At 47.5% G+C, this 12,376-nt stretch overlaps 2 protein-coding genes and 1 pseudogene across 2 annotated transcripts; 1 reads left to right on the top strand and 2 right to left on the bottom strand.

Annotated features, from left to right (window-relative positions):
* The first annotated feature begins 349 nt into the window (after nucleotides 1-349).
* LOC109781763 (protein STRUBBELIG-RECEPTOR FAMILY 3) lies at nucleotides 350-7,422 on the top strand. Its single transcript, XM_020340375.4, has 17 exons — nucleotides 350-815; nucleotides 1,888-2,017; nucleotides 2,101-2,169; nucleotides 2,257-2,322; nucleotides 2,411-2,482; nucleotides 2,577-2,648; nucleotides 2,734-2,805; nucleotides 2,886-2,951; nucleotides 3,647-3,712; nucleotides 3,892-4,364; nucleotides 4,448-4,501; nucleotides 4,589-4,905; nucleotides 4,990-5,258; nucleotides 5,354-5,492; nucleotides 6,281-6,420; nucleotides 6,565-6,721; nucleotides 6,858-7,422. Exons 1-17 carry the CDS (start codon nucleotides 701-703, stop codon nucleotides 6,942-6,944), a joined length of 2,364 nt encoding a protein of 787 aa, XP_020195964.1. The 5' UTR covers nucleotides 350-700; the 3' UTR covers nucleotides 6,945-7,422.
* Nucleotides 7,423-8,324: 902 nt separating this feature from the next.
* Nucleotides 8,325-9,014, bottom strand: LOC109781762 (histone H2B.5-like). Its single transcript, XM_020340374.2, has one exon. It carries the CDS (start codon nucleotides 8,909-8,911, stop codon nucleotides 8,483-8,485), a length of 429 nt encoding a protein of 142 aa, XP_020195963.1. The 5' UTR covers nucleotides 8,912-9,014; the 3' UTR covers nucleotides 8,325-8,482.
* A 1,453-nt stretch (nucleotides 9,015-10,467) lies between these two features.
* Nucleotides 10,468-11,228, bottom strand: LOC109781771 (histone H2B.3-like; annotated as a pseudogene).
* Between the last annotated feature and the right edge of the window lie 1,148 nt (nucleotides 11,229-12,376).

Here is a 12,376-nt window from a genome sequence, read left to right as displayed (position 1 = left end):
CCGGAAGGATGAGCGGTAAAATACAAGTCGGCATCGTGTTGCAGCAAGCAACGTCGTCGCGCACGCACATGTTGCACAGGCAGAGAGCCTCCAAAGGCCAAAACGGGCCCGGCAGAACCAGCTATGCCCACCCACAAACTGCCGCAAGAATACAGAGGCACGACAGCGAGGCAGAGCTCGCACCGCACATGCGCCCTGTCCGCGCCGCGCCGCCAGCCCGATCCGGGTAGCTCCACCACGTCACTCACCCTGACCCTGGGTCCCTGGCCCCGCCCGCCCGCCAACGTAGCGCATGCACGCCCGCCCGCCACCATAAAACTCACCCGGCGCCATCCCGTCCGTCCGCCCAGTCCAGCACGCATTTCCTCCTCCTCGCGTCTGTTTTGGTCTCTACCCTTCACCGCATCCCATTATTATACGCCCGCTGTTGCGTGCTCCCGTCCCTCCCTCCCTCCCTCCCTTGTGCTCTGCTCGCTTGCTTTGCTACTTGCTGCTGCTGGTCCGCGTCCACTTCTCCGCCACCCCTCCCCGGTCGTGCCCCCAGCGGAGGCCATTGCCTCGCTGTCCACCCGGCGGTTCCCATCCTACTCCGATCGTGCTCTCGCCCCGCGCGCGCGTCTGGCGGGGAGCGGTTGGGGCCGGGCGCGCGACCAACACGGCGGCTCAGCGCGCGTCGGATGGTGTGAATTGTCGGGCGGAGATGACGAGGCGGGCTCCGGCGCGCGCCGGGGGCGGGGGCGGCCGAGTACTGCTGGTTCTACTGCTGGTCGCGGCCGCCGCATTGGCCGCGCGCGCGGTCACCGACGCCTCCGACGGTACGCCCCCTCGCCCTTCTCCTCCTCTCGTTAGCCCTTCCGGTGCGTGCGTGCGTGCTGCGAGCGACCCACACGGTTGGGCCGCTGCTCGTCGCCGGTGGAAGGTGGAAGCAGGGGATTGATTTCCGGCCCGCCGCCGCCGCTTGCTCCAGCAGGACCACGCGCGACCCCCGTCATCTACGCCGTCTCCGCGGGTTTTTACTCCGCAATTTGACCATGCGCGGTGAAATTGTGTCGGCTGCGGGCGGCGCTCGCGTACGAACGTGGTACTGTAACTTTTTCTTTTTTTTGAGGGAGCACGAACGTGGTTACAGCTAGCGCACAGACGGGGGGACCCCAAAGGACCCTCCGGCTTTCCGGATAGGTCTGTGGGTTCGACTCCGGCGGTGAATTCCGCGGCGGGGTTCTTCATGAGATTGCCACCAGGTTTTTTTGTCTCGGATGCGGCAACGCAGAATTGGCGAGCGCGAGGCGATCGCCCGTGACATGTGTAATTCGGATCGGCTGATGTTTTTACTGGCTTTCCAGCGACCGGGCCGTCCCTTTCGGCAGGGATAACGAGAGCAACTTCTGAGGCCTACAGTAGTAACGTGGTGTCCTCTGCTCAACTGTGTCCCATCGTCCTCGACAGCAACGGGATAAAGAGATATGTTGGTCGCTCCCTCGATCGGTGGAAGTTGAAGTTGATGCCATGAAGGGCCAGGGAAAGCAATGGTAGATTGGATTTTTTTTTTAAAGTAGCACCACTACGCGTATTTCGGTCTTAATCGCAGTAATTGCCATATCGATGAATCTGCAAAATAGTGGACAAACGAGGTATCAAAAGTGATCCAAGTAACACGTGTTGATTCTCACAAGCTTTTTTTTTCATTGCTCTGTTTAGTATAAATGTGGGTGGGGAACCCACGGTGGCTTTTGCAAGTGCATTCATGTTCTTTAAAACCCGCTGCCTTCAGCTCATGTGTGCTGTGATGCAAAAGTTGGCAGCATGGGGATTTGTATATATGGGTTCCACTTATTAATAATGCTCATGCTCATGGCTTCTTCTTTATATCCTTTTTGTGGTGTGTAGTTATTGCTATGAATGGACTGTACGTTTCGCTCGGATCGCCAAGCCTTCCCGGGTGGATTCCAAACGGTGGAGACCCCTGCGGTGAGGGTTGGCAGGGAGTTACCTGCACCGGCACAGGAATAACCTCAATGTATGGCAGGCTCTTCGTTGGGCTCTCTTTTGGGTTTCGTTGATTCGTTTGTTTTGGACTCTTATCAAGTTACCATTTTCTAGAAAGATGAATGTTGCAAACCTGGGAGGGCAGCTGAGCAGCTTAGGGAACTTCACTTCAATCACCACCATGTAAGGGTGCTAATGCTGTAAATTTATTCTTTGTTTTCTGTATCCAAATAAAGTTCTTCACTGATTCAATTTTACCTGTTCCTGTAGAGATCTTAGTAACAATAATATTGGCGGGACTATACCAGAAGATCTGCCTCTCACACTGCAGAATCTGTACGTGTTTTTTATCTCGTCTGCAACTCTTTTAGTCTTTGAGATATAATCCATCTGATGGTACAATCTTTACTCCTTGTTGCTGCAGTTTCCTCTCTGCTAATCAGCTCACTGGAAGTATTCCCAGCTCATTGTCCAAACTTACAGGTTTATCAGCCATGTAAGACTCCTCTTCTATTTTTTTTCTCAACGAGTCTATACTCATGCTAGTTTGTTTTGTTAAGTGCATGTCTTACTATCCTTATTTTTCCCAGGTCACTCAACGTCAACCATCTAGATGGAGAACTGCCAGATGCTTTCGATTCACTTGCTGGACTTATAAATCTGTAAGATGTATCCCTTTTTCATACACTTTTATATGTGTTGATGAGGATGATGCATTAATTGCTTGCTGATAAAGCTTTGTTACAGGGATATTTCTGAGAACAACTTTACTGGTGTGTTACCACCTTCAATGAAAAACCTGTCATCTTTGACTACATTGTGAGTTTACATCTTACCTTTCACGTTCCTATTTTCCCAGATCATTTCTGTTTCCTTGTTTGTTAACTGTTGTATCATAGGCGCATACAAGACAATCAACTGTCAGGGACCCTTGACAACTTGCAGGATCTCCCCATCAAAGACCTGTAATCCCTCAATGTCTTCTTCCTTATATCATCCTCTTTCAGTTATCTTAGCAAATTGAATAGAAGGCATTTGATATTTATATTATTATGTGCTTAGTCAGTTACTTACTTTTTCTTCGGAAAAGAGGCCCCCGGCCTCTGCATTGATTGACGCACAGAGCCTTAGATAGTTAGTTACTTACAAAACCATCAAGCCATCAGTTGCACAACATTTGTCTTCAGAGAAAAAGTCTATAAGATCATGGTGGCCGACACACAAAAGCTTATGCCTTTTGAATGTTTTGCACAATATATTAAGGAGTAAAAACACTATTCCATGTCTCTTGATGACACCTTCTGGTAGTAGGAATTGCTTCTGTCATCTGGCTTTCATTTATTTCTGGAGGCAATGGTTTCCCGCTGTGACTATGGTTTCTTTTCTCGAGAAGCCAATGCATCTTTCCATTTTACTGCAGTTTTTGTTAAACAGGCACCGCATCAGCAATTAATTTCCCAATAGGCAGTTGCTTTGCTTCTGAACCTTTCTTTGGAAACGCTATATATTTGCTTGGTTTGAATTGATAGAAGAGAACAATGCTATTGATGACATTATCAAAGTATAAAGTTTAACCCATTTGCTGTTCCAGTGGTAAAGATGTTACTCCAGATATTAAATGGTTCTCTTTGTTACTTATCAATTTCCGTACTCTGATCAGGAATGTAGAGAACAACTTGTTTTCTGGACCAGTACCTCCGAAACTACAGAACATACCGATCTTCAAGTGAGAAAGCCTCTTCATTCTTCTATTCATCTATTTCTTAGTGCCAGCCTAGTTGCAATAGCTATCAGCCTATCACATTGTCTAATGTTGACATTATTTCATCTATTGAAGATCTAGATATTTAATTGCATTTGATTTTGTGTGACTTGTTATAAGTTACTGACATAATTCCAGTGCAGAAAGGATGGTAATCCATTTAATACGACTATAGCCCCGTCAGCATCACCGCCTTCAGTGTCACCACCTTCATCAATAGGAGCAGCACCAACTCCAACACCAGCAGGACCAAAACAAGCCCCAACACCAACAACAACGCCTACAGGTCTAAGTCCAACAAGAGCACCGTCACCTCCATCGCCCCCTTCAAAATCCCCTCCGCCCTCAAACTCTTCTGATGGATCAACTACTCGAGATAACACCTCATCATCTCAGAAACATAATTCATCAAAAAAGCTCAAGATTGCCGGATTTGTTCTTCTTGTGGTAGTGCTATTCATATCTATAGTCCTGCTGGTAATCTTTTGTTTGTCCAAGTACCAAGAGAGACGGTCAAGATATGATTATAACAGAAGTCAGCTGGGAAGGGTGCATCATAGGGTTGAACCCCAAATTATGCCGGCTTCAGTGCAAAAAAGGGATGATACTAAAAAAGGTTAACTTCTGTGCATATACCGGTAGAACAGGGTGTTCTGGATTTGTTTTTTCTGTATTAATTGAAGATAATTTATTTGATAGGTCCAGGTGAGACCCTTGAAAAGAGGAGCCGTGAGTCAAGTTTGGCAGCAGCAGGTATGAAGCCCTTGAAACAAGCACAGTCTAATTTTGACATGTTGTTCACCAAGTTAAAATGTCTAAGTTCTGTGCAATTGCTTGCAGCTCTCCCAAAGAAACCTGCTGAAAACCGAAAGGAGCACATAATTAATTTGGATCGGACAGACTCGGAACTTTTTGCAGTTGCACCCCCTCCCCCTCCCCCTCCACCACACCCTACTGAAAAAGTTGTTGTACAGCCTAAGCCCATTGTTGCTCCAGAAAGGAGGCATAGCCCTCCACCAAGGACAAGTACCCCGACATCTGCCACACCCTACTCTGTTGCATCTCTTCAGCAATATACAAGCAATTTCAGAGAGCAGAATGTGATAAGAGAGAGTAGATTAGGAAAGGTATTCCTAGCTGAGCTTCCTGAAGGCAAGGTATGAAGTACTACTTGTAACAATGCAACTCACTATTTGTCGTGCAGTTTAAACATTATGCTTGATTTATTTTATTCTTTGTAGTTATTGGAAGTTATGAAGATCGACAATCCTAATGGAAGAGTGTCAGTAGATGACTTTCTAGAACTGGTTGCGCTTATCTCAGAGATCAAGCATCCCAACACCCTTGAGTTAGTTGGATACTGTGCTGAATATGGACAGCGATTACTTGTATACAATCACTTCAGCAGAAAAACACTAGATGATGCACTTCATGATAGAGAGGAAATCGACATTGAGCTATCATGGAATGCTCGTCTCCAGGTTGCTCTTAGCTCCGGAAAAGCCTTAGAGTAAGCCAAATTATAGTTTTATCTTTTATGCAGTCCATATCTGCCTCTCTTAACATGTGTGGAGATTTATACTCTGAGTTACTCTTTCCCTGCAGGTATCTTCATGAAAGCTTCCAACCCCCGATCGTGCATCAGAATTTTGAACCAGCTAATGTTCTCCTAGATGATAAGTTGTCAGTGTGTGTTGCTGAATGTGGACTAGCAGAGCTGATGCCCTCAAGTTCTGTCACTCAGGTAAGCTGTAATATGTGTTATAGATATTGCATGTTCTAAGTACATAAAAATGGGGCAAGTTCAGGTCCCTCTTACTTTAAGGGCTGATGGTGCTATGTCTCAAAACTGTGATATAGCCCAAAGTTAGTATAGCATGTGAAGCATATCTGTTAATAGTGATGTACCAACATGCACTAGTTCATTCTAAGAAAATCTGTATCAACGTCAGATGTTGATAATCAGCTTTGCTAATGTGGTTGCGATGATACGGCATTTCTGTCTTCCTTTAGCTTTCTAATAGACTGTAATACTTTGTTAATAGTCTTTTAGTATCAGTAAATCAGTGCACTGTACTGAAAATGAAAGGTTTCTGGTGTATGCCTTCACCCTTCGAAGTCTTAAAATTAGTAATCTGATAATGGGGATAATAGATTGTCTTTCTTGTTAAGGCCCCGCTTGGATTGAGTGTAAAATTAGTGAGCTCCCCGGTATTTAGCTGAAGTTTGAACTGAATACCGGGCATCACACAAAATTTACATCCAATCCAAACAGGGCCTACTGTTTCTTTACCGGGGTATTCCACTAGAGTATCAACCTGTTAAATGAGTAGATTTAACTTGTTAGAAAAGCTTTATGGACCATTCGCTAGAAGGATTTAATTAGTTACTGACTTTAGTAGCTGTTGATGCTTTATATCCTGTTTTGACCACAAATGAGTATACTTAGCCTTAGCCTTAGCCTATTTAATTCGCCCATGCATTGACAGACTCATCTTTGTTATGTGCTCACGGATGTTTTTTTTGTTGCAGCTGTCAGGTCGGTTGCGCACATTACTGAACTATGATGCGCCTGAATTCCAGGAATCTGGGATCATTTCAGAACGAGGCGATGTTTACAGTTTTGGAGTAGTGATGCTAGAACTTCTTACCGGGCGTAAACCATACGATAGGTAAGAGATTTGAACTCTCATGCTTGGCTTCACAACGAACTTACCTTGTTTGTTTCAGATTCATTATTTTCTTTCTGCATGGCATAAGAAGACAACTCTCTGACTCACCTGCATGTCTGTTGTGAAAACCGAAAAATTATACAGTTCACGCCCACGCCATGAACAGCATCTTGTTAGATGGGCCGGTTGTCAGCTCCATGACATTGAATCCCTTTCCAAGATGGTGGACCCTTCTATTCGAGGGCAGTGCTCCGAGAAAGTATTGTCGCGGTTTGCTGACATAATCAGCCGCTGTATCCAGGTAATTCATTTTTGTTCTGATAGTGCCAGGATGTAATTTCCTAAGCATACTATAGGTGATGCTTGCCACATTTTGCACAAGAACCTTATGAATCAAAGGCATAAAACATATCTGATAAGAAACTTTCATGATGCAGAGGGAGCCAGAATTCAGGCCACCGGTGTCTGCAGTTGTCCAGGACATAACTAGCATTGTGAATGCTTCTCGTGAGGAATCAGAGTAACAGACAGCTCGATGATTCACAGATCTCATGGGCAAAGTTGCCGCTCGGAAATTTTTGGGATGGAACTTCTTTTGGCATAATGCAGAGCACATCATATGTCACAGATTTCTGGGAGAAGTATAGCTATTGATCCTTACCGGTGTATCATGTAACTATGTAAATGATGAATAGGTGGTGGTCACATTCATTCAAGGAAAACATCATGCTTTCCAGATGGGATGTCTTAGACAGAACATTGGGTATTTGGTGAACAGAAATTGGGGCGCAGAAAAGGGATAATATAGAGATGGGGAATGTGCAGGAACTGGATGTGAAACTGCTACTGCAATGCCAAGATCATCTTGGGTGAAGGAATTTGGGGGAATGTCGGGAAGGAATAGACCCCTACATGAAAATTTCCCTATGTAGCCCTCTGGAACAAATGAACGAGCTTCTTGAATTCACATGGGATGGCTCAGATGCGTAGTGATTCTCTGTATGCTCTGGCCTTCTGGATACAGTTTCTAGCATCTGTTTTTACATTGCCATTGCGCCATCTCATTGTGTATCGCCATTCGCCCTTGTGTCTGTTTTACCAACTCTTCTTTCCCTAGATTACTGTCTGGTTTACCAACTTTTCTTTCCCTAGATTACAAGGAGGACGTAATTGAAAGAAATATTTTTTTGAAGGTCTTGAAAGAAATATTAAGGTGCAAGAATGCTAGGAACTAAGAGGGACACGTCCTATATGCAACTGAATGTTTTCTGCAAACATTTGTGGCCTAAACTCTGGCTTGCAGATATGATTTTAACACAAATGCAACTCACTATGAATCTTCGGAGTTGAATAAACTCATCATTAACTAAAAACAGGAATAAACTCACACTTGCAGGTTTTGACAGTTTTTTTGTAAACCCATACTTGAAAATGTATCCCACAACCTTCTGCCCTGCCCCGACCGTCATACAGGAAACCAATCACCAAGTTGGTGCCATTTTACAAACCCAAACTGTCGAATTGGGCCGGGGTTCCAAACCAAAGGATCAGGTCGTGATGCCAACGATTTTAAATTGATATTAACCCTAGTGTGCCAGTAATTTTCAGTTCGACCAACAAACTAGATCCCCAAGGTTCAGAGAAACATCTCTGCAAGTTCAGTGCCATTGTCTGCAGACAACCAAGAAATAGAACAGATAAACATCTCTGCAAGTTCAGTGCCATTGTCTGCAGATAACCAAGAAATAGATCAGAGAAACATCTCTGCAAGTTCAGTGTCGTTGTCTACAGAGATTTGCAGTTCATAATTCAGAACAAAGGTTGCATAACAGACCAAACCAAGAGATGAACTCAGAAACAGGATCATAGCAAGAACTATTCAGACAACCAGCACAAGAACATCATAGACAGAATAAATAAGCACCATTTCTATTTCACAAGATAATGAAACAGTGTGCTGCCACACAACAAGCAGAGGCTACACAGCGACATGGTCCGAACAGCTAACGAGTAGTATTACAGAGTACCATCGAACGACCAAGAAGATACGAGAACAGATTATCTAAGAGGAGGTGAACTTGGTGACGGCCTTGGTGCCCTCGGAGACGGCGTGCTTGGCGAGCTCGCCGGGGAGGACGAGGCGGACGGAGGTCTGGATCTCCCTGGACGTGATGGTGGGCTTCTTGTTGTAGCGGGCCAGCTTGGCGGACTCGCCGGCGAGCTTCTCGAAGATGTCGTTGATGAAGGAGTTCATGATGGACATGGCCTTGGAGGAGATGCCGATGTCCGGGTGCACCTGCTTCAGCACCTTGAAGATGTAGATCTTGTACGTCTCCACGCTCTTCTTGGCCTTCTTCTTCTTCTTGTCGGCGCCGCCCTCCTTGGACTTCGGCGGCCGCTTCTCGGCCTTGGGCTTCTTCCCCGCCGTGGTCTTCTCCGCCGCAGGGGTCTTCTCCGCGGCCGCCGGCTTCTTCTCCGCCTTGGGGGCCATCGGACGCTGCTGCTTCGCCGGGGAGAGGTGCGGTGGTTCGCCGGAGGGTGCGAGGGGGCTGGTGGGGAATTGGATTGCTGGTTGGTGATGGGATGGGGAGGGTGCGGCGGCTTTATTTATGGAGAGGAGGAGGTGCGCTATGATTGGAGGAGGGGTTGGTGCCACGGATCGGTGACGTCGGGTGATCGATCGACGGATATCAGCCGCTCGCTGCTGTTTCTGGTGGACGGCCCTGATGAGCTTCGGCGCGGATCGCTGACCTGGCCAAAAGGTGGGCGGGGAGATCAAACTCTCTTTGTGGCGGGAATTTTGGGTGAGATTGTTTTCCATCCATCTGCATCTCAGCTGACGAAGAGCAAAGCATGTTCCTGGCTTCACATTATCAGAAATCATACCGGAGCAAATCAACGAAATAAGACGCAATGAAAACATGGTATAAGAGCATCCACAATCGTATTCTTCAAACCTCCCCAATAGGTCCGGGCGGATGGATCATAAAATCAGCACCCAATTGGCCATCTGGAACCCTCAAACCCGGCCCAAACGACTAGATTGTCCGGCACCCCTCATACTCAGCATAGATGTGTGCGGATATGGGACACGACACGTCTGTCACGTCGAACTGGCGGGTGGGACCCGAGGAAACACATCAGATCGTAGGGTGTCGCCGCTCCGATGAACCACCCGAGGGGCCAAAGCCGGCTCTTTAAGCCGCTCCCTCTCCATGCTCCAAGTACGATCTACACCGACACGTCTACTTCCGCTGCTACTCAGAGTCGGTAACGATTGTGATCCAAACCGTTTATGCATATTCATATTGTTCCTGGGTGACCGTAGGGCATTTTTTTACTACGTTTCCCAACAGGAATGCATTATGTGCAGGCAAAGCATGATCCTTTTGGTATATTACTAGATCACCAGGTAGAATGTCACGAGCATTGACTGTCCATCATTTCATTATATGGTTTTCGAGTATGTCGGAAATATCCAAAGAAGTCATGACATGGTAGCAAACTATAGATATAAATCCGAATTTTTAAACTTATGGAGTAAAAATATGCACGTAGACATCCAATAGAACAAACCTTTAGTACATGAGCACAAAGAAGACCCATATGTTCATACTGGCCGCATTCACAAGTGAAATTTTGGAAAATCATTAGCAGTTGGCACTGTGTAAGGAGGGCGGCACCACTTCCGTGTCGTTCTTTACTAACAACCAAGAAATAGAACAGGGAAACATCTCTACAAGTTCAGTGTCGTTGTCAGCAGAGATTTGCAGATGACGATATTCACAATTTAGGATAAAAGTAGCATAACAGACCAAACCAAGATGAACTCAGAAACAGAATCATAGTTAGACCTACTCATTACTCAAGAAAAGGGAGATCACAGTAAGAACTGAACATGATAGAAAGAATAAAGCACCATTACTATTTCACGAGATAATGAAACAGTGTGTTGCCACACAACCAGCACAAGTTACAAGACAACAGACTCCGAACAGCTGACCATTACAGAGAGAACCATCGATCGACCAAGAAGACAGGGAAGAGCCTATCTAAGAGGAGGTGAACTTGGTGACGGCCTTGGTGCCTCGGAGACGGCGTGCTTGGCGAGCTCGCCGGGGAGGACGAGGCGGACGGAGGTTTGGATCTCCCGGGACGTGATGGTGGGCTTCTTGTTGTACCTGGCCAGCTTGGTGGACTCGCCGACGAGCTTCTCAAAGATGTCGTTGATGAAGGAGTTCATGATGGACATGGCCTTGGAGGAGATGCCGATGTCCGGGTGCACCTGCTTCAGCACCTTGAAGATGTAGATCTTGTACGTCTCCACGCTCTTATTGGCCTTCTTCTTCTTCTTGTCGGCGCCGCCCTCCTTGGACTTCGGCGGCGCTTCTCCGCCTTGGGCTTCTTCCCCACCGTGGTATTCTCCGCCGCCGGAGCCTTCTCCGCGACGGCCGGCTTCTTCTCCGCCTTGGGGCCATCGGACGCTGCTGCTTCACCGGTGAGAGGTGCGGTGGTTCGCCAGAGGGTGCGAGGGGGCTGGTGGGGAATTGGATTGCTGGTTGGTGATGAGATGGGGAGGGCGCGGCGGCTTTATTTATGTAGAGGAGGAGTTGCGCTCTGATTGGAGGACAGGTAGGTGCCCCGGATCGGCGATGTCAGGTGGTCGATCGATGGATATCAGTCGCTCGCTGTTGTTTCTGATGGACGGACCTGATGAGCTTCGGCGCGGATGGATGACGTGGCCAAATGTTGGGCGGGTAGATCAAACTCTCTTCGTGGCGGGAATTTTGGGTCAGATTGTTTTCCATCCATCTGCATCTCAGCTGAGGAAGAGCGAAGCATGTTCCTGGCTTCATATGATTAGAAATCATACCGTAGCGTGACTGCAGACACCAACGAGTTGCCGCCTCCTCCTCCTCAAAATAAGCTAGGGTTCCTGCCTCTCGCCGGCGCCGCCGCAGGTCCGCCTCGTCTTCGGTGGCCCTAGGGCCATGGGGGCGTGGTGGATCCTGGCAAGGGCCGGCGGGAGGGCTCCGATTTTTGTCGTTTCTTTCCGTTTTGTTAGGGTTTGTGTCCTACTCAGGAAGACGAGGCGGCGACGGCTTTCTGAAGATGGAATAAAGGTCTCCCCGCCTGGGCGTGTGGAGGTGTGTCTCCGGCGGATCTATCTTTGGTGGATTTGCTCGGATCTCGTCGTTGTTCGTCTACATTCGTCTGTCTTTGGATTGGATCCTTCCGATCTACCTTATTCTTCATCGGCGACGATTGTTGTTCTAGTGCGCTGGTCCTATGGGGCCTTAGCACGACGACTTCCCGACTGTCTACTACAACAAGTTGTGCCGACTCCGGCGATGGAGGGCGATGACGGCGGCGCGCCTTCGGCTCGCTTCAGTCCTTGTAGTCGTCGCTAGGTGGTATATGAATCTGGGTGTAATTTTTATTATTTCTGGTGTTCGTTGCACTACCATGATTGAAGATGAATAGATTGGAAGTTTTCTCGCAAAAAAAGAAATCATACCGTAGCAAATCAACCAAATAACACGCAAGGTATAAGAGCATCCATAATCGTATTCCTCAAACCTCCGCAATAGGTCCGGGCGGACGGGTCATAAAATCGGCACCCAACCGGCCAACTGAAACCCTCAAACCCACCCCAAATGACCGGATTGTCCAGCACCCCTCATACTCAGCGCATATGTGGGTGGATATGAAACACCCAGACACGTCTGTCACATCGAACTGACGGGCAGGACCCGAGGAAACCCATCAGATAGTAGGGTGTTGCCGCTCCGGCGAGCCACCCGAGGGGCCAAACCCGTCTCTTTAAGCTGCTCCAACGAGGGTTAAACCCTGGTTGCCCACATTTCTCCTTCTTCACGCTCCAAGTACGATCTACACCGACACGTCTACTTCCGTTGCTACTCGGAGTCGGTAACGATCGTGATCCAAACCGTTT

This window comes from Aegilops tauschii, chromosome 7 (assembly GCF_002575655.3).
Source record: "Aegilops tauschii subsp. strangulata cultivar AL8/78 chromosome 7, Aet v6.0, whole genome shotgun sequence".
Lineage (NCBI taxonomy): Eukaryota > Viridiplantae > Streptophyta > Magnoliopsida > Poales > Poaceae > Aegilops > Aegilops tauschii.
The sequence above is the reverse complement of the archived record's forward strand: the minus strand, read 5'-3'. Positions and strand labels throughout refer to the sequence as shown.